Source organism: Aythya ferina (genome assembly GCF_964211825.1).
Source record: "Aythya ferina genome assembly, chromosome: 27".
Taxonomy (NCBI): Eukaryota; Metazoa; Chordata; class Aves; order Anseriformes; family Anatidae; genus Aythya; species Aythya ferina.
Genome location: NC_140310.1, coordinates 1,437,982 through 1,465,376, shown reverse-complemented (window position 1 = coordinate 1,465,376; position 27,395 = coordinate 1,437,982). Strand labels below are relative to the sequence as shown.

Here is a 27,395-nt window from a genome sequence, read left to right as displayed (position 1 = left end):
ACACAATTTCCTCTCACATTTCTTCTGGAGAAAAAAAAAAAAAAAGTTCTATCTTTGGGGAAGAAACAGTAGTAGCCACAAGTGAATGATTCACCTCAGTTGACAAGGTTTGTTGGGCAAACTGAGCAAGCTGGTGCCCATGGCAAAATATCCAATACCTCTAATGAACTGTTACTCCTCTATCCCACCTACACAGTACTCTCTCCCTGCATAATGATTTTGTAAATGTACATGCAAGAGCATTCTCCAGGGATGAAGTCAGTTGCACCAAGACAAGTCCAGATTATGAGTTTCCTATGACATAAAATACCCTTCTGAAACCTTGCACAACCTTCACTTGGTGGTATATGTAGCACGCAGATGTTGCTGTGGGCATTCAGAGTCAGAATTCTCCTTCTAAAGATAATAAAACCACACAATCACAGAATCATTTAGGTTGGAAAAGACCTTCAAGATCATCAAGACCAACCATCAATTTGACCTACTGAGTCCCATCACTATACCGTGCTTCTTGATGCCACACTCACACGTTTCTGAAATGCCTCCAGGGATGATGACTCCTCCACTTCCCTGGACAACATGTTCCAAGGCCTAATCACTCTTTCCATTAGGAAACTCTTCCTGACATCCAGTCTAAACTTCCTGCTGGCTCGTGGTCAGCTGGCTGTTGACCAGCACCCCCAAGTCCTTTTCTGCCAGATGAGCCTGCACTGTGTGGGGTTGTTGCGACCCTGGTGCAGCACCCAATGTTTAGCCCTGCCAAAGGCCATACAACTGGACATGGCCCATTGAACCAGCCTATCCAGGTCCCTCTGCAGAGCTTTCCTACTCTCAAGTAGGTCAACATGCCCACCCATCTTGGTGTCAGCTGCAGGCTTACTGAGGGGGCATTGCATCCCCTCATCAAGAGTGTTGATAAAAATGCTGAACAAAGCCGGGCCAAATCCTGAGCCCTTGTGAACACCACTGGTGACTGGCTGCCAACCAGATTGAAATCTATACACTATGACTCTGAGCCCAACAATCCAGACAGATTTTCACCCAGCAAACGGTATACCCAATGCTATGAGCAGCCAGTTTCTCCTGGGAGAAATCTGTGGGGAACAGAGTCAAATGCTTCACTAAAACCCATGGAGACAACTTTGTCCAGGTACACAATTTGTATTAAAGACCTAGGACTGTACACACTTGATGAATCAACTTCCCTACTCATGACCTGAAACAAAACTCAGGAGATCCTCCTGTATCCCACGTACACATAATTTCTTGTTGACAGAATTTAGGTAAAATTTCTGAGTTTAAAAAGATAAAATTGCAAAGTCTTGAGGGATAAAAACATCTAAGAAAAAAAAATGAGGGTTTCCTGCAATGTTTTGAACAAGCTTTTCAGTTAAGTGTTCAGAGAACTTTCCTGGGAACAATGGAATTATGTTGTTTGTTTAAGTGAATGTTCACATGCTCAAGTGAAATACCAACAGCCTGATTTAGACCCTATTTCCTCATCTCACACAGCTTTAACAACTGCCCCTAAAGTCATACCAAGAAATCTTCACTGCATGGTTCCTTCCTTTGGCCTTTGCCAGCCTATTCAGAACCTCAGCTGTTTGGTCAAAAGACACTATTAACTGGGAACATTTGCTGAATTTTAAAATGCAATGGTATTTTTTTTTTTTTTTACTCTACCTGACTCATCTTTGTAGATCTAGACTATACACCTGGATAAAATTACATATTGCACAATAGGGTCCTAGCACGTCTTGCATAGTTATCTATTAAACCATCATAAGAGACAGTTATCCCAAAATATTTACCAAAAGGGCCAGTAAGCTTAAAATGCTGGTGTTGTTTTTAATTCCCTAAACAGAAAATAGCAGTCTCTCTCCTCATCTATCATTTCTTTAAACGTTACTCAAAATCAGCCAACCATAATCAGTATCTTTCCAGAGAGACAGCTGTAGTTTGGAACATGATTTATGAAATAGCTTTCCCATTATTAGCCAGACATTCATTACCAGCTAAGAACTGCCAGCGTGGTATACAAATATCGTGTCTAAATCCTAAAGTTGCTCAATTTTGGCACTAGTCCTTGTGAAGATGGAGCTTTTCATGCAGTAGAAGTCATCTGGAAGCATCTCCGTTATCTTAACATTTCACCCAGACATGGGAATGTTTAGACAATGTAGTGATGGGCACAGCAGTAAACCTAAAATGTTTAGGTATATTAAAGCTGTATTTGATTCTCTCAGTCATGCTAACTGCTCTGAATCCTTGCCAAATCTTTTGGTTTATTACATAAACTAATAAATTGCTTGAATTCCTAAAATTAGTATGGGTACCAAACTGACCACAGCGCCTCCTCATAAATGGAGCTAAATCCATCTTTAAGGACCTTTGAACCATGGAATTTGCCCTTTCAAAACCATACTGGCTTTATTTGCTGAAATACTTTGCAGATGAAGGACTTGCCAATGAATACTTGAAAACTTCATTTAGAGAATGCCACTGCTTTATCTCAGCCCCACCCTTACATAAAACCACAATCACATGTTAGATCATTATAAAATGTTCAGCCACTGAAATTTTCTTCATGAATACAGGTTAACTTATTTTAAGACACAATTACCTCTTCGGTTTATAAATGTCCTTCACAGGGCAAGTGGAAGCCACAGAAAAGGAAAACCATGGAAGGCAGACAAGGAACAGAGCATTTAAAACTCATGGGACCACACCTGTTTTTGCAAGAGCCCCAAATCACTCTATATCAAGTAATGAAGACAGAGCCTAAGATTAGATGGGGTTCAAGGTGGGGGGAAGAGAGAAAAAAAGATGACAAACTTCAGACCTGTGAAGTCTCAGGAAGTATAAAAACTGAGCTTTTTGTTTTTCCTGATAAATTTGAGGCAGAATAAGAAAGCTATTAAAGTCACAGGAAAACCAAACTCCCCTTTGAGTCAATACCCATTCGTAACTCTGCACTTTTCCTAGAAAATTTCAAGATTTTCAACTTCATTTAACACAGGAAGGGAACACTCAAAGATGAACAATAAAAGACCTTATCTCCCAGTTCCTGTCTCGGTCAACAATACCTCAATTTCCTATATAAAACACAAATGGGAGTGTGTGTGTAGGGGAACATTCCCTACTAAAAGGGAGGCTGATCAGGTTCGGAATACCAAAGGGCACAGAGCTCTGCTCCTCTGCCTCCTTTTGGACAAGGTACTTGAGAATGTATGACTACAGCTAAGGCAAGCTACACCCAATAAGCACAGAGAGCCACTCAGGCAGAAAACATGATCTGCCTTGACTAAAGGAAAACACATTAGGAAAAAGAAAATATTCATCTTTCCATCAATTTAAATACTGCTACATTGCCATCAGAATGACATTTCCATAAAGAAAAAAGTGATGTTCTAAATTTAGCAAAATGTAATAAAAATATATAAAACATTATTTTTCAAGAACAAAAAGTATGTTAGCAATGTATCTTTTTAAACCAAAATAGGAACTAATTATATTGAAAAACCTGACATACTTGGAAAGGTTTTGGATGAAAAACTGATTTAAAAATCAAAGTGATCTACCACGGGCTTGTCTTTTGCACCCTACTGGGATAACTTCTCCACCCAAAGATTCTGTTTCTTAAATAAATCGTAAAAGTAGTGGGGGGCATTTGTCCATTTTCTATTCGAATGCAGGATTTCAGCTTCCATTGTTCTTAAAGTGAACTGAATGACCCAAGAATCATTCAAGTAATCATATGAGAACATACTCATAAAGTATGTACTTTTCTGTTTTCACTTATCCTTGGTTTATTCAAGAAAATGCAGAAATCACTTTGCAGGTTTTAGCTATTCCTGGTTCTCACAGGCAGAGTCATCGTAAGTTTCACTTCTCTCTGCAGTGAAGAACAGACTTTTTTTTTTTTTTTTTTTTTAAATTGCTTTATGTTAATAAAGCTTACGACATTCTGTTCTTAACACCACCAGATTTTTACAAGTATTTACTAGTGCCTGTAATGGTCTCTTGAATTCTCCTAGGGACACCAAAGGCAAGGTTGAGGCATCCCCATAAAGTTACATTAACGTACGTGTTTCTTCTCATCTCAAGGAAGGATCATAGCCTGCAACTTGGAACAACTAACAAATAAATGCAAGTTACTTGTTTATTGCAAGGTAATGACCAGAGATAGTTGGTTCAAAGAATAAAAAGTTATCCTCATCCTTTTTCCAGTGTTGATTATTGTATTTTTCAAGTGTCGATTATTGTATTTTTCATTTCTGGAGGAAAAGTTCAACGTTCTTAAATCAGCTTTGGGAATACATTACACAGACCACTTTACTCAAACTACAGTCTAAGATAGCAGAGCTGGATGTTAACACATTTCTTCAACTATGCTTATTTTGTGGCATGACTCCAAACACCATACCCTTTTAATATGGCAAGCACCTTATACAAACAGCCACAATTTGCTGTAGGACTAACCTGAACCTAAATGTTGGCAAAATAGAGCATCATTAAAGTAACTAAGGAAAATAGCAAAATTAATTCCTCTTTACAAAGGTGTACACATTTTTCCTTATCCTCATAGACTTCTCTCCTCTTTTTCTTTCCTGCATTGTTTTTTTTATTTTTTATTTTTTTTTAACCCATGGAATGCTTTCTCTGAATTCAGATCCACTTTTTTTTGTAGCAGCTTTCCAAAAGCTTTAACTAACTGTCCTGTAACTAAATTTTTATCTTGTATTTCACATTTATCCTTTGGAAACAGACTAACTACTTCTTGGATCTCTGACTGAGAAGCATAGTCTTATCATCAGCAGCTCAATAATTAGAAACAAATCCCAAATCTCACCTGCACCCAAAAGTTGTTTGTAACAATGTAGTGATGCCCACACAGAAGAAAATGGTCCCAATCAACTGGCTGGTAGCCCACTGGTCAAATCCAACACACATGGCATCAGCAAGCAAAAAGGGAACTGCTATAGTTCCACTGAAACATGTTAAGTAATGCTGTGAACAAAAGAAATGGTTTGTTAATACCACAGACAATTCTTAAAAAGAGTTTATGAAGGTATTTTCTTTTCTATTGGATGTTTTTGCTTTTTAATTATCCATCAGATCTCTCATTTCCTGGTTCTAAAGCATTTCTACAACTATTTGCCCTCTATGTCAAGCCACCACTTGCCCGTTGCTAATGATCGCTATTTATGTAGAATAAACTAGGTTATTTACATAGCTACATGGCTACTGTTCTTGATGAGGAGGTATCTAGGTAACTGTGCTGAAAACAGCTTTCAATTCAGAAAAGCAGATAAATAACTCCATTCATTTTCAACCATGTGAAAAACTATTAGCTTACAAATTAATTTAGAGCACACAAACTAGCATGTACATAGGCTCCCAAGTACCAGACACTAGGTACTCACTAATTTTTTTGCAATCCAAACATGTTAAGCAAACAAACAGGTGTCACCATATTCACCAATGCAAATAAAAATCCCTACAGTATTGCCTGCCCTTGAGGAAAGACAGAAGTAAAAAGATGCTTGGGAATGTATTTGCTTGGAGATCTCAACATACTTTACAGATATTAACAAATTCTCTGCATTCCTGTGGGATAGATTTTATTGCCATTCAAGAAACAAAGGAGATGAAATGAGCTGTTCTGCTTCACATAACCAAATGGTTGAACTAGTAGTAGGGTCCTGCTCACCACTACAATCCTACTGATTGTAGAATGCATATATACATTCTCACTCCAAGAGGAGGACACTTAGAGGTCCCTTCCAACCCCTACAGTTCTGTGATTCTGTGACACCTGCTTGTTAGCAACTTACAGATTATGACTGCAAGATCACAGAATCACAGAATTTTCTAGGTTGGAAGAGACCTCAAGGTCATCGAGTCCAACCTCCAACCTAACGCTAACAGCCCTCAAACTTCTGGAATTGAAACCACTACAGTATCAGCTTTAATATACAAGATTTCAATGCTAAACAGTTCTCTCTCTCCATCTTTAATTCCAGAGGTGCAAGATGTCAGTTTCTGAAGCTTTGCAGGTAGCATTTGTTCATATATTTTCTACGAACATCTTAGAAGAATAAACATTTAAATGCATCTCACGAATGCATAAGCCAGCAAACAATAATGTAAATCATTATTAACACAGTAATCTTAGTTTCTTCTGAAGTCAATCACACTATCTTAACAGTTTCTTCAAATATGCGAGAGTGTGGGAAGAATAAAATTAACACATACACAAATGCAAGAAACTACACAGAAAGTGCTAAATAAGCTTTAAAATTTTTAGAGGAAAAATAGCAGCTGTTTTGAAACATACCTGTAACCCCAAAAATATGCAGAGATACCATGGAGGAACGTCTTCGATAGTGTAAATCATATCAGTTCTCTGAGCATCTAAACTGCCAGTGCTGTCTAGTGTCTCTGCCAAAGAGCTCTATCAAATTGGGGGTGGTAGAAAGGTGGGGTAGAACACAAAACATAATGGTCAGTTAATGTTACATATGAATAATCTGAATTTGAACTATCAGGCAATTCCAAGACACTCCAAGCCCAGTATAATAGTCACAAGCAACATCTGTACATTCTATCTTCAGAAACCTTACACCTTTGATGATGAGCTTATCTCCAACTGTAGTTACTGAAGTTGTACTGAACAGATTCATTTGTATAAACCATTTCCTGCTTATTTATACTAGCACAACAATAGTTCACTTATGATATAACCAGTCTGGCAGCCAAACAGTGCACAAAATACAGGATTATCACGACAGACTTGTTTATGGGTTTATGGAGGAAAAAAAAAAAAAAAAAAAAAAAAAAAAGGAAGAAGAATTGGAACTAAATAGAAGAATCAACAATGGCTATTTGCAATGTAAAAAAGCTATAAAATAGCTATCCTTGCATAAGACACCTAAATCACAGGCAAGGAAGTTCCTCATTATGGTAAATACTTCCCAGCTTAATTCTGACTCAATTTGAGTCTGGGTTAACCATTTTTTATTCATAAGATCTTTATTTCTTTTTCCTACCCTACATTTAAGTGCACATGAAATACATACTGATCATTTTAACTGAATACATCCATGGCCAATTTGTATTAGTCAAGCTAACTTCCTGCAGACCTACACAAATTTAAGTGATACCACGTTGTGGCTTTCCATGTGCCCTAATTCACAGACAACTAAGAGAACACTGACCAAACATACAAATACATTAAAATCCCTTCATATATCCCATTAGAACAAGATTCAGAGTAAGCATTTCTTCTTCACAACTAAGTGGAATTTTTTAAGTTTAACTCCAGTTTTTGAATTCCTGCAAACAAGAATACAATGCTCCAAAGCCTAAGTACCAACAACAAAAGCAGGAGGATCAGATTTCGTCATTTCAGCTCAACTATCAAAAAAGTACTTTATATAATTAATGTTCTAACCTAATCCATACTTGAACTTAAACTCACGTGAAGTAGCCTTACACAAAGGTTGGGAACTATGCCAGACTTGTGACTTTGCTTCTAATGGTCTTCTTCAAAATCAAAACTCATTTACCGATTATCTAAAATAATTTCATTTATCCACTACAAGGGAAGCCAAACTGATCCACAGTATTTCCCTTTTACTCCCTGTTTCTGATGGGAAAATAAATGCCACTGGGAGCATATGTTAATTCAAATTCAGGGATTATAAATGACTACACTGCTATGTAAAGACTGAGGCTCTACTGTAATCAGTGGAAAGTGAAATATAGAAACACTCATTTCAGAAAACTCTTAAACAGCATTAAGTACTAAGCATTCTGATCACCACAATTAGTTTAAAGGTATAGTCCCTGAACAGATCAACATGGAAAACTGTTTATTTGCCAGCTTTCAGCATCAATATAATTTTTTTCATTGACCGAAACAAACAAACAAACAAAAAAAAGTCTGCCCACCTGACTGGGTTCATTAAAAAAGTGAAAAAAATACAAAAATAATTTAAAGAAAGAACTTGAGTTTTAGAGCTGCATGTCATGCTGGAGGGAGAACACTAAGCAGCTGTAAACTGCACGTCTTGTCTATAACTAGAACTTAGGATAAGTTCTGGCAAAGTTTTCTAACTTTGCCAGACCAATATCCAGTAACCACCATTCCTCTTAGTGCCAATCTCTATTTTTTCCTCATAGGACTGATGAGGTTGCATAAAGTACATCCAATCAAAAATACATTCCCCTTCTTCTTAGGGCAACAGAATGCAGAAGCTATGACTTGTTTTCACCTGGAAGAGCATGTCACATTCAAAAAATTGGCTGCCCAGTCCTCTGAGTTGGAGGACCATGAACTGGGGAGCAGCGACTTTCCATCTGTAGCCACCAAACGTGTAAGGAACCAGCTGTATCAGACAAATGTTCCTAAGTCCAGGGAGCCTGATGGGATTCACCCCAGAGCGCTGAAGGAATCAGCAGATGTTATAGCTGGACCTCTCTCAGCAATTTACTGAAGGTCGTGGGAGTCTTGGGAGGTCCCTGCTGACTGGAAGCTGGCCAACATTATACCCACCTACAAGAAGAGCATGAGAGAAGACCCAGGGAACTACAGGCCTGTTAGTCTAACCTCACTCCCACAAAAAGCTATGGAGAAGATTTTCCTGGGGATATTGAGAGTCAGTTAAAGAGCAAAGCTGTTATCAGACACAGTCAACGCTGGTTCCCCAAGGGAAAGTCCTGTCTTTGAAATTGATCTCCTCCTATGATAAGGTCACCTGCTTGGTGGATGACAGGAAGGTGCCAGATGTAGATTTTGGGGATTTCAGGAAGGCCTTTGATATCCCTCATGGTACCCTTCTGGACAAATTGTCAAACTGTGAGATAAACAGGTTCATGTTACACTGGCTGATGAACTAGCTGAATGGTAGAGCCCAAAGGGCTGTAGTGAATGGGGCTACACCAGGCTGGTGGATGGTCAGCAGCAGTGTTGACCTCCTTGAGGGACAACAGGCCTTGTGGAGGGATCTAGACAGATTGCAGCATTGGGCAATCATCAGTGGCATGAAATTCAACAAAGGAAAATGCCAGGTGCTACATCTGGGATGTTGTAACATTGGACACAGGCACAAGCTGGGAGACAAGTGTCTGGAAAGCAGCTGATTAGAAAGGGATCTGGGAGTGCTGCTTGACAGCAGCCTCAACATGAGCTAGTGTGCCCTAGCAGCCAAGAGGGCGGACTGCATTTTGGGGGTACATCAAACATCATGCCCAGATGGTCAAAAGAAGTGATTCGCCCACTACAGTTAGCTTTGGTGCGGCCTCACCTTCAATATTGCATGTAATTCTGGGCTCCACAATATAGAAAGGATGTTAAGGTCCTTTAAAGTGTCTAGAGGAGGGCAACAAAGCTGGTAAAAGGACTGGAGGGAATGACTTATGAGGAGAGGATGAGGACACATGGGATGTCTGGTCTGAAGAAAAGGCTGAGAGGTGATCTCCTTGCTCTCTGCAGCCTCCTGAGGAGAGGAGCGCAGGGGGAGGTGACAGTCTCTGTTCCCTGCTAACCGATGGTAGGATGCATGTGAACAGCACAGAGCCGCACGGGGCAGTGAGGGGGTGTCAGACTGGGTGTAAGGAAAAACATTCTTTACTGTGACGGTGGGTAAAACACTGGAACAACAGGAACAGGCTTCCTAGAGAGGTGGTTGATGTCCCATGCCAGTCAGCATGCAGTTGGACTCAAGGAACTTTGTAGGTCCACTTCAATTGAATTCTATTTCAAACTTTAAAGCAGAAATGTCATAGCACTGTCCTTCCTAAATGGCAAGGTATTGGCATAGAGAACATCAGGATACTCCTCAATCCTGGATGGATCCTCTTCCAAAAGCCAGAGAAACCCTGCTTCAGAAGAGGAAGCTTTCAACATTAGCTATTATCTGCTAAAGGTTTGTTAAACAGAATGGACATAAAGAGACACCAAGACCAAACAAGAAATCTGAGAGCTAGGGTGAGGTGTGGCTATCCAACTTGTAAGTCACTGGGTAGTCACTGGCCCTGTCATATCCCAAGCATGTGCCTGCTGGTTTCATGTAATGACTGCTTGCTGGTGCTTGCCAAATGTGCCATACCAATATGCTTTAGAGAACTGCCAGTAATAAGCTGCACCTTTTTGAATGAGATACTGATCAGAGACTAATTCTTTTTTTTGTTTGTTTTTAATTGGCCACAGATGGGACAACACAAAAAAAAAAAAAAAAAAAAAAAAAAACAGTAGGTATGCACAGAAAGAGACAAAGGTGGAGCAAAAATGTTGGGCAATAACAGAGAAAAACAAACACCAGCAACCATGCAAGATGAAGACATGAAGACTCTGTTATGAAGTAGTATTGGGAAGGACCAAGAAAAAGCTGATGAACTGCAAGAACAAGAAAAGAGGCCTTTAGAGAAATACCTTAAATAAGAACTGACAATATGTTCAAATTAAGTGAGTTAAGCAACAAGCAACATTCTGTTGTTTACTTTATATTAATTCAGCAATAGTTATTTTTCATGTGGGCTAATAGTTGTTTCTGCTAACAAATATTAAGAAAGTGTAAGCACTGGGTATCCTCCAACAATTAAGTACACTTCAGTTCTCTTTGTCAAAGGATATTTATTCAACGTCTTCCATTTGATTTTTTTGGTGAATAATCTCTTCAGAGGAATGGAAAGAGAAGATTAATAATGCTTCATGCACACACTTATTTTAAGTGGAAAACAGGCAGTTTGGCTAGATTACCAGAAATACTAGCCTCAGATACCATCTTAATACATGAGACTGCTAAATGCTACAGCTCCTCCCCTTCGTTGTCCATTCACTGCAAGCCACAGCAAAGACTTAACCCAAACAGATTTAATTGAATAACAGCTCACTGTCTCTTTAAGGCAAATCATCATCTATCGTGTATGGTCCTGATTCACCAGGATCAAGTGGAAGGGAGAAAAATATACATATGCAATAAACAGGCCATGAAGACATGTTTTCATGTCTAGTGATCAATAATCTTAGTTGCACAATTTCATCCCAACGATTTTTGCTTGAGGCTTTTTCTCTTTACTCGCTAGTCTGAGCATGCTCCAAGTCAGCCATCACAGACATGCACGTCAACAGTTGCCAAAACGTGTCCATTAAAATATCAGCATGATCAAGATGGTAGTAGAGGTGTATTTGAGACAAATTTCTACATACAGATCATCTGTAAGAAAGACAAATCATATCTAATGTACACTCCAGCATTCATAACATTCTTCTAAAATTCTTCTACAAGACATCTACCATAATTACCCTCTTGATGTACATTTTAAATTTGAAATTTGGAAGTGAATTTTGACATCCAAGTTAGAAAACTAACTCCACTACACAAGAACATCCTTGTCCTAGCAGAAGTTACAGCCTCAGAGAAACAAACGTCACGATGCTCTTACCTGGAACAGAGTGTTTGTTTGTTTTTGTTTGTTTTGTGTGTGTGGGGGGGGTTTAATTCTTGTTTCAATTAGGATATTTGAAAAATTTTGTCAAATTGAGGCTTTTCTGGGATAATGCCAAACCACAGAGCCACTTCAATAATAAACATTTCAGAAAAAGTTGCTTTTCATGTTTCCTATAATACTCTTCCTTTACTTCAAAGGAAAGTTCAGGTGATTCACACTATCTCTACTTACAAGGTTGTTATTAAACAGAATTAATGAAAGATAGAGGGAAAAAAAAAAAAGCTGAAAAAAAAATCACAACCAAATTGGGTTCCTTTCAGTTATCGACCAAATGCTCCCAAATAGGAAAGAGAAAGCCATTGCTGTCCTAAGGAAAACATCCGAGGGCCTTTATGAACGACCTGACTCAAAAGTTGTCACAAAATAATAAGCAGTTCCCTACTTGCGAGAAGGTTAGAAAGTTAGGTTTATGAGGCTAGAGCTTAGAAGAGACTGGGAAAGACACCAGTCTCAAAGGTATTCAACACTTCCCAGTTTACTTGACTAAATACAGGAAAAATTAAACTGAAGAACAAGGGAAAATGATCTTAGCAGGGAAATCATGTGAAAGGGCCAATATAAGTCAAGAAATGCAAAAATTGCATATTATGAATTTAGGTGGCAGGTCACAGTGAATAAACTGTTTGTAAGATTTGCTGAGTCATTCACCAACTTCAGCAACAAAAGCTGCAGACCTGATGAGTCATGGGGACAGAACTCCCCCAAACTTGATCTGAACCTGCAAGTCAGCACATTCAGTCAGAAGAAGAACATCACTCCAGTTTTACTTAGCTGGGAGAACAAATAATAGCACCAAGAGTGAGCTCTTGCATAGAAGGATGCAACTACATACCTTTTCTGCTATGCCATTTTCTGTAGTATAGATAGCCATCAACTCTGTGTCTTCTGTATCCTGATCACCACTGGATGTTGCTCCACCATTAATGACAACCTTAAAAACAAAGCAAAGCAAAACAAAAAGGTTCTAAAATAAACATTTTCTCTGCAAGTTCATGTCAGCCATTTTATCCTCCTTGTCCTTAACAGATACCTTTGACATTTTGTTAGAAATGGTAACGTGCATGACAAGCAACCATTTCTCTTACAGCTTCACACAAAGCTCTTTGAAGCCTAGACATAAATGACGTAACTGAAAATCACAGTAAGTTAAACAACTGTAGCTGCTGCCTGCTACTCATACTCAAGGAACACAGCATACTTCTATTAGGGGCTGGTGAATTCTGCAGTATGACCACCAATTGTTCTAATCATGAATCCCACAGGGAATCCCACGTCCTGTAAACACTACTGCTTTGGAGCACACACAGGAAATAGCTATAGAAAACATAACTGGCCATGCGTATATATAAGCAGTAATAAATGGCAAAAGAGGTTTTACTAACAACTGAAGGACATAATGGTTTTGTATGACATTTTAAGAACAAAGCATTGTTCACTGGTTCACACTGAGCTTGAGTACGCAGTTCTTGAATGTGCTACTTACAGGCAGGGTGAAGAAGGTGGGATGTTTAGATTCATCCTCATATTTGCCTTCTGTTGAGCCTCCCGCCTCCACCGACTTTGAAGTGGTATTCTTACCAATTCCCATCGTTTCCAGAATGTCAGGGACTTGCATACAGTACACAAGAGAATGCTTCTGGGTTGACCAGCCAAGCACTAACAGGACAATTCCTTATTTAAACAGCAGCAGCTCAGGGAATCACAAAGTTCCTCAACAATCCAGATGGAAAGGTTGCTTTCTTCAAGTACTGTTAGCACCTAGAATTAAAACGACATTTATTTTTTTCCTTGATTATCCAAGTTACATGTACAAACACATATGCCCTTCAGACTTGCTTCCCCTCTCACAGCCACAACTCATGAGTACTTAGCATTCCTTTTTTTGATTTGATAATGAGCAGCTATCACAGAAAAATAAAGCTGAGAGCATTTAAAATTCTTTCAGGATGGGAATATTGTGATTATTTTCTCATTCTTCTCTTGTGGTCTTCCATTACTAATAGCATACTTAAATGCTGGTTTTGTTTCTATTTCGTTGTTATTTCCACAGAAGTATTTGGGAACAAAGTGAGCCTGTAATTCAGCTCTACTGAGATGCCAAACAGTTTGCTATTGTATATCTGCAAACAATACTCATGCTTCTTCAAAGAATTTAAACTTGTAGACCTAATCATGACTTTGCCTCTGAATATCTAAATCCTTCCTTTTAGAATAACATATTATTAATCACAAAACATCCGGGAAGCTAAGACTAGCAGGCAGTGAAGCACTGCACCTATTTCAGACAGGCAGAAGCAGCCCCTTCTGCTCTACACCTTTACCCCCAAATTATCCCAGTTTCTCGAGGACTTTCAAAGTTATGTGCCTGATAATGCTGAAACAACTGCTTCTGGACAAAACTGCATTTTAATTGGTATTACAAATGTTTTGGCACAGGAACAGTAAAGATCATACATACATCTTAGTGGTTCTCTCTTGTTTTACCAGATGAGTCACCACACAGTATAGTTTTCCCATGTTTGATTCTAAAAGGGACCTGCCAGTCCTTGTCCATCCACACTTTTGCCTTTTCCAAGACAAACAAGCACAAATTAAGAGATTTGAACCTAAACTTCCTGCAGGACAGCATCGAAAAATTCCGCAGTAAACCAAATCTTGCAACTTGTGGTTACCGAGCTTTAAAAATGAAAGTGCAGTTGCAGGCAACTGCAGATGAAACAAGCCAAGCTACAGATGAAAGTACATGACAGAACTTGAAAAATTATCTTCAAAATTATAACAAGTGAAATTTTCTGCAAAAACAGTAATGCATTCAAGCGGCAAAACCCCACTGCACACTGGCATTACTTCAAAGTGACATTTTCAACCTGATTGCAGGAGGTGGAAATACTGCTAACAGACATTCAAAAATCTCAGTTATATATACATAAGAAAGCCAAAAAGTACAGGTTAGTGTTTTTTTGTTCTTAAACCTCCTGTCCAAAACATTGCTCAGAAAAATGCCAGCAGCTCGAATATCTGCTGTAATTGCAATAATAATTAAACTTGAGAAAGACCCGTTTGACAGAGGCGAATTAGGACTGCCTTAAAAATTATAAAGTACTAATATTTTAAAATCTCTTAACAGTTGTTAATTGCCCATTTGCTAGAAAATTCTGGTTACTTGAGGTGAAAGAGATAATCTTTCAAAGTGATGCAACTTTTCAAGACACAAAATATAAATTCATAAGAAATACTCACTGGGCACTGAAATGCCCTTAAAAGGCATTCCTAATTAAAATCAAAATGAAAGTAAAGTACTGCCTTCAAATAAGAGTTTAATTAAGATTTATTTCTTAAAGTAAATAGTAAGATAGCATGGCTAATTTTTTCTCACTTGCACTTAAGACTAAAGGACAGGACAATTTCAAATGCCATCTTGACTTTTTATAAAATGCCTTTCCATTTTTACAATAATCGCATGCTTTTATTCAAAAATGCTTCTACTTCAAAAATGTATATCTCTGGACATGAACAGCACCTGTACATAAGTTTGTTTCTCAGTACACAGATAACCAATGATGCCTCCTCAAATACTGATGGGAATACTAGTCCCCAAACTGTCTGTTGTGTGCAGGTCTGAGAGGTGACACGACCAGATTAGAGAGGAGTTAACCAGCTCAGGAATTAACCAGGAGCTCAACCAGTTAAAGACTGGTGCAGACAGGTGTTTGTTATTTTGAGGGTTTGTTTGCTTTGAGTGTAGAGGCACAAAAAAGCGTGAATAAAAGAAAAGAAAGGAATCTTTTTCTTTCAGCATAGATACATCTTGTTCTCCAAGAAAATCAGTGATGGAGACAGGCTTAATTTACTCTGGCAGCTTTTATCATCTCAGATTTGTAGAGGGAATGGGAACGAATTGCACTTCTGTAACTAATACAGCCATGTCAATAAAGTACTACTGTAAGAGTCAGACCAGGAGGATACCTGCCTTTCAAGAGATCCGGTGTAAGGTATTCCAACACGATAAGCTTCTTAGTTAGTATTAAACAGCATTTCCATTGATGCAAAAGACTACACAATCTTATTTTATTTAGCATTGCAAAACAGTAGGACTGATATCTTCTCCAAGAACATGCAATACTTCCTTGGGTATTGTTCTTGAGAATTACATCAGCAGATCACACAAATAAGCTGTGCCTTGTATTAATTTAGAGCTGAAACACAATAGCTAGAAAGGTACTGTTTGGATGAGGGTTCCCAGATGATGGCAAACAAAGTACTCCAAATTAACACACAAAAATAGCCTTGTCTGCTATTTCCCTGGCAAGAGTGTGCATTTATATACACACAAGTGTGTACACCTACACATGTGCACACAAAAACACTACACATACGTAGGTTGGGGGGCTGTCCAAGGAGAAGGAGGAGAACAAATCTATGAACTATACTGGCTTCTACCCAGCAATTAATCTTGTATTTACTGACAGAAACTACAGATCCTCAGAATACTTTTATTTTGCAATCAGAAGTATCGAGTCAAAATAAGAATCTTTAGGCAGCAGCCATTCAGGTCATCTGAAAGATATCAATCTCCTTTATCACAGCTCTTATCCCACCAGCTGACCACAGCTAAACAAGGTGACTCAGACATTTTATAGCCCTCCATAACAAATCCAACTGATCAGAAGCCAAAAGGTCACATAACAGGAGATAAAACTCGCTTGCCATCAGCCAAGTGCACACGTAACAACAAGTTATCTGTCATCTGGGACCAAACGTGAAGGCTAGAAGTGAAACTTCCACGGGACACTGATTAACATTTATTTTTTTCTATACGCGACTATGTTCAATACTCACACATGATTAACTCAGGAAATCCAGAAGCTGACAGGGGTTTGCATGCTTTAGATACGACTGGTATCTAAACAAACAGCCTACCCAGGGGATAGTCCCGATACAAGTCCACCAGAGGAAAGCCCAGCTGGCTGCCTGGCAGGAACTGGGCAATGGTCACGCTGCATCTTCCACACAATTCTCCCTTCTCCTACACAGATCTTTTTCAAGGTTTGGTTCCAACACTAGCAAGACACAACTACAGGAGTGTCTGGTTGGACACAGTTCAGTAGTCCTTAAGCTCTGTATTTCCGTGACTGCTAATGCTACATTTTTGATTTTACCACAGAAGCTCCTAGTCTGTTTAAAATGAGTTATGGAGCTTTTCAACATTCAGGGAAGGAAAAAGTTTTAAGAACTGTAAGAGATGGAGATATTCAATTAAGACCATAGTTCAACATATTTATCTTCTAGTTATCTTTTTGTTCTTGCAATTCTCCCTGCATGTCATTCTGGAATCACTGCCACAACTAAAAATGTCCATCCACTGAAGAAAACGAAGGTTTTCCAACAGAGAAATCTGCCCACATAGCAAGGCAAGGTGTAAGAGAAGTTCCTACTTCACAAGCTACTGAACTGCATGCATGCTTGTCTAAAAAGACAATTTGAAAATCCATCTCTTACTACATTCAGTAACTTGGACATTACAGCAGATAGACACATACATAAAGAGCTTATTAACACGGAAAGGAAAAATGGACCAAGAACCCCTTAAAAGAAATATGCAGTTATACAAACACATCTTCTCCATTACCTGTATCGCCTTCTTTAAATGCAGTATTACTTGACCTAGTCTTTGGCTGAATCACACTAAACTTGTTCTCTGTTTTTCCTATTCATCTGAGAATACCCACTAATGACTACGAAGTACCAAAAAAATTAAAGTTTGCTTTAATGGCATTGCTCTCTACAGTGTTATGTCTGAGGGTCTTTAACATGCTATATTGTCAATACTGTAATGCTCATCTCCCGGTATTTGCAACAAGCAGAACTAGAGGTTAAGCCTCTGCAAAAAACTCAGCTCGGATCTGAAGTTCCCCCATGTTCCCCCATGATTGTCACAATGACTTACAATGCTGAAAATTACCATTTTTCCAAAGTGTTAGTGTTATGTTTTTCGTTGTTGTTTTTAACCCCAGAAGCTTAAGAGGAAACAAGCTTTATGCATTTACCTTATTTACTAAATTCAAAACAGAAATTTCCTAGAACCATGAGGGTCTTTCCAAATTTCAGCTGGATCTCAAACTTTTAGCAACTGAGCCATGCGCACCACACAGAGATGCTAGCCAAAATATTTTAGATTTCCCATATTGATTCATGTGGCTGCTTTGAGAGGGCAGGAGAAAGCTGACCCAGCACAAAGCACAGCAGATAAATACTAGCAGTAAGCACAAAGTTTGAACACAAAACTCATTTTGTGCTTTGCATGATGGGGCATAAGCATTTTAGAACAGGTACCATGTCCCCTGAAGCCACAGCTGCAGCCAGAAACTGTTGTACAATCGCAAATATTTAACACCCTGGCAAAGCAGCAGAACTGTCTGTAGAGACCATGAGAAATATAGAGATCAAGAGAAACGGGAATTGGTTAGCTTGTATTTGTGGCTTGCTGTACTGCAGTTCCTCAAACAAAATGTTTTACAGGGTGAGGTCTAAGAGACAAGCAAACCAGCTGGTAAAAGAGTTAAAAGGAGCATACTAGCTAGTCTGAAAGGTCAGCACATCCCTCCTACTTCTTCTTAGCATAACACAAGTCACAAACAGACTTACCAAGTTAAGCAGCAACTGTGGTCCTTTTCTCTCAATCTCTATTGTGGGAAATCAGGGACTGACCTACATTTGGTGTCCCTACAATACTGTGCAAGGGAAATATTCGTAAAGGGAGCACAACAGGCGTGGTTATAAAAGTAGCTGGCATTGAAACAGCACATTCTTTCAAGCATACTGATGGAAAAGCTCCCAGGAGCACTAGATGTAGGTACACCACCTGGCAAGCACACGTCTTGCCGCCTGGAGGAAGGAGAAATGTCAGATCCAACCCAGGATCTTTTTGGTTTTTACAGATGATTGAAGAGCCAGGAGAGCTCAGTCTATCACATACAGTAAGGCGATTAGAATCAAATTAAGGTGACAGCTTAATTACAAACTTCAATTTATTATTTATAATTAGCTGTCAGACTCAACTTTCTTCTGCAAGCATACATGATGCTCTGCCAGAAGCTGTCCAACCTTACATCAGCCAAGGTTAGCTTCACCTAAATTTTAAATACATTCAAAACACTTAAGGCAAGTAACCTGAACTTTGGCAGGATTTAAGTTCCACCATCTCCAGTTTCAGGTGTATGGCATCCCTAAAACACACATTGTGTCTAAATACAAATCAAGACATCCTCTTATGTCTGTGATGTCTGTGATTATAATTCTGGCAATAGACACAAGACAGAAATGTGGAGAGGAACCTGCAGCCTGCACCTCCGGATATTTTATTGTTAGAATATACATGGTCTAAACCATTAGACCAAGTAGCTAATACTACTCTACATCACTGAGGACGAGGATGTATTGAAGACAAAGGGTGTGCTGTAGGACAGAGATACCGTTGGTTTGCTGCCAGCTGGCACTCTCCAAGTGACCCCACAGAGGGGAATGGGCAACCATGCAGCTGGGAGCAGCACAAGAGCATCCAGGGTGCTGCAGGTTGCTGTGGAAGACAGCAGGATGCATGCCAAGAGATCAGGGAACTTTTGAAAGAAACTCCTTCACTGAAACACTTTCCCTAATCAGTTTGGTACAGGAGTGCTTCTGTGCTTTCAAGACCGGCAACGCAGACAACCAAGGAACTTATGCAAATTCCAATTAGGCACGCTTACTTTAAGGTTATTGCCACCCCTGGCCAGACACACAACAGAACACAAAAGCAAGGCGATTCCCAGTTAATTATGGAACAGCAGAAGCAGCTTTCTCTGGATTGCTCTTGGCTTTGGTTACACGAATTGCACAAGATTTCTGTACTGAGTTTCTGCCATTGAAGTATCATAATAAGACTTCTCTTCTTGTAATTAGACACACCTGGTCTTCCATGTATTAGATGGGAGCCACAGCGATGGACATTTATACACATCCTCACTTTCACAAGTCTTGAGTTAAGCTATTTTTAACATTGGGAAATCCTCACAGTGAGATTCACCCCTTTATTTTCCAGCCTGCTTGCCACTGCCATCCGCACATGCTGTTCAGCAGCAGAAATACAGTAAGTCTGAAGTATCATTTCTAGAAGTCTTTAAAATGGGGCTGTGCTTTATCAAGGGGATTAAAATTAATGACCAAATTATAAGCAATCAGAAGAGTAGCAACTTTGCATCTCCAAGCTGACCAAAAAGTTGCTTGATGTTCTTCTACAGAGCAAAAAAGTCCTCCCATTTTCAGAGGATTCATCAACAAATATCTCATCACTGCAGCTAATAAAGCCCAGCAATCACTTGATGTTAAGCAATCCAAGTCCTCTCAGCAGACCCACAACCACAGCACCGGCTATCCCAATTTCATTTTGAGATTGGTGCTGCGATACAGCTCCTGCAAGCTCCTTACAGCTCCTTACCCTACAAACCGTTCCAGATATGTAGGTGTGCCCCAAGGGCATTTTTTCAGCCTTACAGGGGATTTTGACCATCTTACAGATGCGGAAAAAGTTGCATAGCATCCGTACTTAATCTTCTGTTGCTACATGTAAAAACTATCTTCCTGGTTTAGTCTTAAGTAGAGATTTCCTCAGGCTCTTTTGAAACAGAGCCTCTTTGGTCTGAAAAGTACTTGTGATTTGTCTCTACCACACTCGTGCCCAGAGCTCCTTCCCATTAAATGAAATGGCACTAAACTGCTGCAATGTCCTTAAACAGCGCAGGTAAGATTTTTCCCCTCTGCTCAAGAGGAGCTACATCCACACTTGTACAAGCATACTTTACATTCCTAACGCAACACATCAACAAAACACTTAATTTCCCTTTACCTGCAGCAGAAGTGGACCAAGCACTGCTAAATATGCCCTGACTTTCTAACATTTAGATTTTAAAAAACAAGATTTGATGGGCACTTTAAGGAGTTTCAGTCCCGAGTTCATTTCTCACTTCAAAGTACGTCTTCAAAGCACCAACGTATTCTTTCTTTGTAGGCACTAATGAATTTTTAAGTAGTTGGTATTTTGACTGCCATCCAGAATAGTATGTCTTAACAACTGACCAACATTATTATAGCATGTCTACACAAAGCCGTGCAGAAAAGTTATGCCCAGCTCAAACCTTCTGTTGATTTAAAGCACATTAGGTAAATCTCATTAACTTCCTATGTGAATGAGCTTGATGAAAGGAGGACTTAAATCCAACTGAATGAGATATTTAACAAAGGAGCTCATAGCTTTCAAAAACTACATGCCTGGTTACTCAAATTATTAAAAAGAGATAAATTGACTATGAATCTAAACAAAAATATCTTAAATACAAATATTTCCAAGAGGTATTGGTCAACATTAAGGTTCAAGTTTGGTCAAAAATATCTGTCAAGCTGTTACTTGCTTATTTTTCACACCACTTTCCTCTCTTTATTGTTCCAATAGGCAACAGTTTTGCCAAAATTCTATGCAGTTATGTGCACTACTTTCCATAGGAGATGCACTCAACATGTGCAATGATCTGCGTCCTAACAAATATCCTAATGAATGAGCAGGAAAGGAGTATCTGGAAGAAACTGTAAGAATACACTTCAAAGACATAAGCAAGATCTGAGAGATAGTTTTACAACTTGACACTATATGACTGATACCAAATGACACCTGCAATGTTCTCTAGATAGCAATGACAACATAAATAAAAATTTAATACCGTATCACTGTCCTTTATGAAACATATTACTACTTCATAGTCTTACCTTCAGCAAAGTACACATCCATCCCTGTTTACAGTAGGCATTAATTTGATTTACAATAGAATACAGTCCTTAGAGTTCCCCTGTGAAGCATTAATAATCTAAGAATTCAGAAACTTCCACATTATTATGAATGTTAATACGCAGTTCATTAAGCTCCTTTACAGCACTTGGAAAGCAACCTGAGAACACACTGGATCTTTTCTCAGCCTTCTTTGTACTTCTACTTGGCACTTCGATGAAAGCTCCTTTTCTCCAAGACCTTCATCACATTAAAACAAAGGTGAAGTTAGAGACTCGTCTAGGAAAAATTCCATTTATTAAGCAAACCTGGGTAATGTGCCAAGTTTTTCTACTCTGACTATGAAACTCCTTTCCAAAGATTCTGCCTTTCTTAAGTCTACTTTTGAAACAGATACTCCTTGCTGGAAGAAAACAATTCAAGTCCAGTAAGCAATATAAAACCAGTAAGTGATTACACAATTTACACAATACACACACACAGATATATAGTTGTTCTGTTAGGCATAACTTGAAATAATTAAGCTTTTCTCTCCCATTTAACGTAACTTATTAATAAAAGATTGGAATTCAAGACACTTTCAAAAACTGACCAAGATGCTGTACATCTAGGGTCAAACATTCTTAAAACCCCTTTTTTAAGCTACATAAACGTCATATAATTTCCTCCCATTTTAAATTAAAAGGAAGACCAAGTTTACAGGCAAACAGAAAAGAGGGTAAATACTTCTGAATCTCTGTTTACAGTGATGCTGATATTTTTAAATGAAAAACTAAGTCTCCAAATCCTGGGTATATTGAAAACTAAGCTATTCAAAACTTGAGTATATCAGATTTAAGTTTCCTTATTTAATAATTCCTACACTATAGCAGCTGAATTCCTGTAATCATTCCCATTAACATTTGGATTTAGAGAAGCACTTACCCCCAGAAACCTGTACTGACTTCTAGAGACTGTCTCGGCCAACTCCTCCACGGTGTTTCTTCCAGTCTGTGCTCAGTGCAACAGTTCAAGTTGCAAGCCACAGCCTGAAAGGATGCAGACATCCTGACGGAGGATTTTTATAATCTGGTTGGGCTCACTACATTGTATAACTGTACTTTGCCCAATAAACATCTCTGCACGTTACACAACGGCTGAAATGCAGGAAGACACCACATGGTCATAAACTGTTACTACATGCCTCTGCCATAGTTACGAAAAGTAAGTGAAGGGACAGTATCTCCAAGTAACAGCAGAGTGCGTACACTTCAAACTGAGCAAGGAGGTTCAAGTGTTTTACATAACCTGCAATGCTACAGACAGAAACCCTGGCCAGGGCCTCTAAATTCAAGCTGCATAAATATTTACATGCCTGATTCCAGCAGCTGTAATCAGAATTGGGATACTTCTCCAACCGTCTCAGTGATGAACAAATTAGCATTACCGTAAACCTCAGTTGTGCAACTTGCATGGAAGTATTTTTCTTAGTTATTAGCCAGTTTTCAAGAGCTCCCAGATCTCAAAGCTCTATTCCATAAAACCAAGTTTAACAAACCACAATCTCACCAAGAACTGAGAGCACACAACGTATTATGTACTGGGCTCCTTCACTTCACTAATGGAAAAAGACACATAAAAGTGATACTCAGGGCCTCGGAACAGAGTGAGATGGAAAGGGAGGCACAACATTACTCTTCTTCTCTCCCCGATCTACCTCTTTCTGCATGAGGATGGCCCTGTGTCAAGGGCACTACCCTTCTGTGCTCACTCTGAACCTTCCCCACTCTCTGAAGTCTCACACATGTACATGCAGAGCACCATTGCTTCTAAAAGGAAACAAACAAACAAACACTTTGTATTTGCTTTGAAGTCCGTATACTGTTTCCTTACCCTAAGAGGAAAGTGATCACGGGGCAACCTCTCCACATACTCCACGTGCATTGCAGCATTAATGAGTCATCATGACTTCTACAGCCGATACCGTAACTAAAGCAAACCAGCAGAAAGCAGCACCCAGCTATGGGACACTGCCTGCGTTCACGTGCAGCCTCCCTGCCACTTCCATATCTCCAAGAGAAGACCTCTGAGGGCAGCATGAGTTCTCTTTACCTGAAACGCACCTTTTGAACCCAAATTTGTGGAGGCAAAAGACAGGCCGATGGCGCCACCTAGCTCCCTTCCAGTAAGCAAAGCAAGCATTACGCAATTTTAGAAGTTCATCACAGACTGCCAGAGCTTACTTAATTGTCAAGACCTGAACGCTGCTACCATCAGCAGATCAGATACCGGCATGTGCTTGTTCTTTCATTAAAGAATGAAAAATTGATTAGGGAACATTTAATTGAAAGCTGACACTTATTACATGCATTATTTTTTATTCATTTTCTAAGAACACATTAAAGAAAGCCAATTATATCCAATGATAATTCTATGCAGTGTGTGTATATATACATACACACATTTTCCAGCATTCCATCTCCACTGCACAGAGACATTGAGAAGTTATCTCCTACCTCTCCTTTTCAATGATTAGATTCTTTCCTTTGCTCTTAATTTCTGATTCCCAATGCTTTCACTGATGTTCACCTAAAGCGCAAAACATATGCAAAATCCAATGAAGAGAAAGCTTACAGACCCTAAGGCAAGCATCACTATATCTTAAGACTATAAATAAAGTGCTGCACCACAGGTGCACTGGCTGCCTATAAGATTGTCCAGGTACAACGCTTTTGAGGGATATGCTGGTAATTATTTTAGGTTCAGGGTATTTGATGTGCTTACAGGTAACTAAAGGACTAAACAGTCAATGGCAAGAAAAAAAAAAATAAGCCATTTGCTTTTTGACTCCAATGTCCAGAATTATTTATTTTAAATAGTTGCAGTTAAAAAAAAACAAACAAACAAACTCAAATGCCACTTGCCCTGAATATCAAAGTTTGAAGCATAACTGATTTTAAAGCATAAATTATTTTAAGTACCCAATTAAACAAGACTTGTATATTTACCTAACAATTAAGACTAATCAGTCCAAAGTCCATCATCAGTTAGTGGAGAATGTCATCATTCAAAAGATTTGTTTCTGGTTACTGATATTTATACTCAATAATTTAGTTCAAACAAACCGCCTACTAATCTAGAGGCCTTCACTCAAAGCTCAGCTTCGATGATCCACAGTGCTGGACAGCTGTAATTGCAGGCTGTTTACTTGAAATTGCTTGCAGTGAATAGGTACTTAATCACTGTTATAGCTGAGATGAATGTTAATTTGACATATAACTCTTACAAGTACCATTTCAAGACAGCAGAACATTTTACAGTGAATCTTCAAACTCTGCAACACTGTAAAAGACAGAAGGAAATAAACTGACAAGAACAGAAACAGGGAACATTATGCCATCTTGCAGCATTCTTAATCTCCTGGTTCATGCTACCTGGAACAGGAAGAATGTGCAAGACCAACTCACTCTCATAGAATCATAGAATCATAGAATATCCTGAGTTGGAAGGGACCCTTAAGGATCATCAAGTCCAACTCTTGACACCGCACAGGTCTACCCAAAAGTTCAGACCATGTGCCTAAGTTCACAGTCCAATCTCTTCTTAAATTCAGACAGGCTCGGTGCAGTGACCACTTTCCTGGGGAGCCTGTTCCAGTGTGCAACCACCCTGTCTGTGAAGAACCCCCTCTCCAGCTGGGTTAAACCCCAGCTGACCCGCTATGCCTGCTGTGGGCGTGCAAGCAGGGGTATCAGAGGTTCATTTTACTTACCACACTCCAAACCCAGTGGGAAGCTTTATGACTGTATTTTATTGATGGAAACAAAATCACAGTAGACAACTTGCATTCTGCTTCTCCAGTGTAGGAAGCAGACCGAAGCACTGCTCCTACATAGCCAGTCATCACTCATATGCCCTACTTAATATTTGAAGCTTAAGCCGAAAGGAGCACTTCTCTTGCTTGAGGATGTTTACTCTGAGGTGGAGTTCACTTCTAATTATTCTCACAAAATCCAATTTTGTGCCTGTTGGTCAGTTATATAGTGCTCAGTTTAAGCGTGAAACAAATACTTCAGAGAGCTATAGTCAAATTACAAATGCATGGTGTTAGACACACATTGGTAATCTAACTGACAATTTACAGGCAACATTCTGAGCCAAAATATTTATTCTGAGGACATCCTCCCCAGTTTTGCTGCACACAGTTTGGCCAAAATTCTCCTTTGAAGTTATCTGTTTCCACTGTATTGATAACAGTCTCCTGTGTACAGGGATGGAGCACAGTGGTGAACTGAAATGACCAAAATTGTAACAATATGACCCAGTGACGACAAACAGCTGGTAACTTAATCATCCCTTTGAACCTTCAGATAGTGCCAGGTAATAACAAGAAAAACAAGCAACATAAAAGGCAAGTCTGATGCAATCACTGAAAACTGTTAAGAAGTTCTGTTCCACAACTTATTTAACCAAAAAAAAAAAAAAAAAAAAAAAGTTTCAGCAGAACAGGTGCCTCACAAATATTCTGCTGTTGGAATATGCCCTTCTCAGCACAACACTGTCAGGAAGAAACATCTCCTCTGCATCAGAAGGATGAATTGAAGGATGCCTCATTTATGATGGCCAAATAATAGTTCAGCTACATTTTTTTTTTTAATTCTTACAGTCTAAGTTTTCTTCCTACCAATGCCATAACAAGTATGTAACCTTTTATGTCAGTGAAGAGATTCGATTTATATTATAGAGTGGACTCCCATGAACATCTAACAGAAGATACTTAACATAATACAGCACATGCAAGACAACAGCATGACGTGTTAGTAAACAGATGTGCTTCCACCCACAATTTTGAACAGCAGAAAGACCGAGGTGTTAAATCTGATTCTCGAGACATTCATAAATCCACTGAAATTCCTTGAAAAAGCATTTACCGGAAGACACACTTGAATATGAAAACATCTACAGTTCTCCTCTGTAATGTTATATTAAAAATACACAGAGACTTACCAAAACTACTTTGAAAGATTGTATTTAATTCAGTGAGTGATGTATAGCCCTGAGTACTACTTACATGTACTCCTTGTACATGACTCAGCTCATCAAAATGCACATCCCTCTTCATCTAACAGAAATGTTACCTAGAAGCAGCCCCATGGTAAGTGAATTCCACTTTTCCAGTTGAAGAACACAATGCTTAGTGCTTTTTTTTTTTCCTTCTTCCTCAACCCTGAATTCAGTTACAAGCTGTATTACAGTGTTTCTTAGAACTTGTCCTGCAATCACTTTTTTCTTTTAATACTTTAAGAAAAACCGAGTGTCTGAGAAGTAAGTCAAGGTAGACCTATGCTACTTAGAAAAAAAAGTGATTACAAGATGGAAATGCCTTTTAAAATACCTACAGTTGATTCCTGTTCAAGAAATAAGAAATCGTTTTCAAGTTAAAACAACAACAAAAGAGCAGTGAGGCCAACACCATATACTCCCAAGGCACAGATCAAACCTCTACAAAAATTAATGGAGAAAGAATGTGCTTTCTGTGACCTGCTATTGTATTCATCATGTCCATAAACTAAGTCAGACAGCTACATCTTTCACAGACCTCCAGGTATGTCTGCAATTAATGGTAGTCCAAGCTCAAATAATTTTTCTTTAAGGACTGACAAAAGTGAAACCAGTTCATTCGTCGATATAGCACCAGAGCAGGTTGCTGACTGCAGCCCTTAGAGCATCACTGCCTTCAAGTATTCCCAGGATGCCCAGCAAAATATTGTCAACGTCATATACCAACAAGCCAGTACACAGACCAAACTCAAGTATGCAGTCACTCAGCCAAGGCAACAACACAGAGCTAACCTACTAAGCCCAGATATCTAATAAGCCCGAAGCTAATAAGCTGCAAACTGGAAGCCTACAATTACACTTCACACCAGCACCTTCAGCCTCCTCGTTTCTCAGAGGTGACGCCACAGGAAGACATCCAAGGTGCCCTCATGGCTTCCAGCCACAGCTAACAAGTAAGAGCCAACAATCAGCCCAATAGCTCCAACCCTTTCAACGCTGCAGATCACAAAATGCAGCAGCTCTG

At 39.1% G+C, this 27,395-nt stretch overlaps 1 protein-coding gene across 3 annotated transcripts in view; it reads right to left on the bottom strand.

The window, feature by feature from the left end:
• SLC23A2 (solute carrier family 23 member 2) overlaps positions 1-27,395 on the bottom strand; it is a 58,163-nt gene that overhangs the window by 21,074 nt on the left and 9,694 nt on the right. For 2 of the 3 annotated variants that reach the window (XM_084499311.1, XM_084499312.1), the window contains 4 exons: positions 13,001-13,275; positions 12,350-12,448; positions 6,341-6,457; positions 4,853-5,010 (listed from right to left, as the gene is read on the bottom strand). In XM_084499311.1, the coding sequence (XP_084355437.1) occupies positions 4,853-5,010; positions 6,341-6,457; positions 12,350-12,448; positions 13,001-13,132 (506 nt within the window). In that variant the 5' untranslated portion in view covers positions 13,133-13,275. Of the gene's footprint in view, positions 1-4,852; positions 5,011-6,340; positions 6,458-12,349; positions 12,449-13,000; positions 13,276-22,255; positions 22,538-27,395 lie in introns of those variants that run through there. The other variant, XM_084499313.1, reaches the window with a different exon arrangement.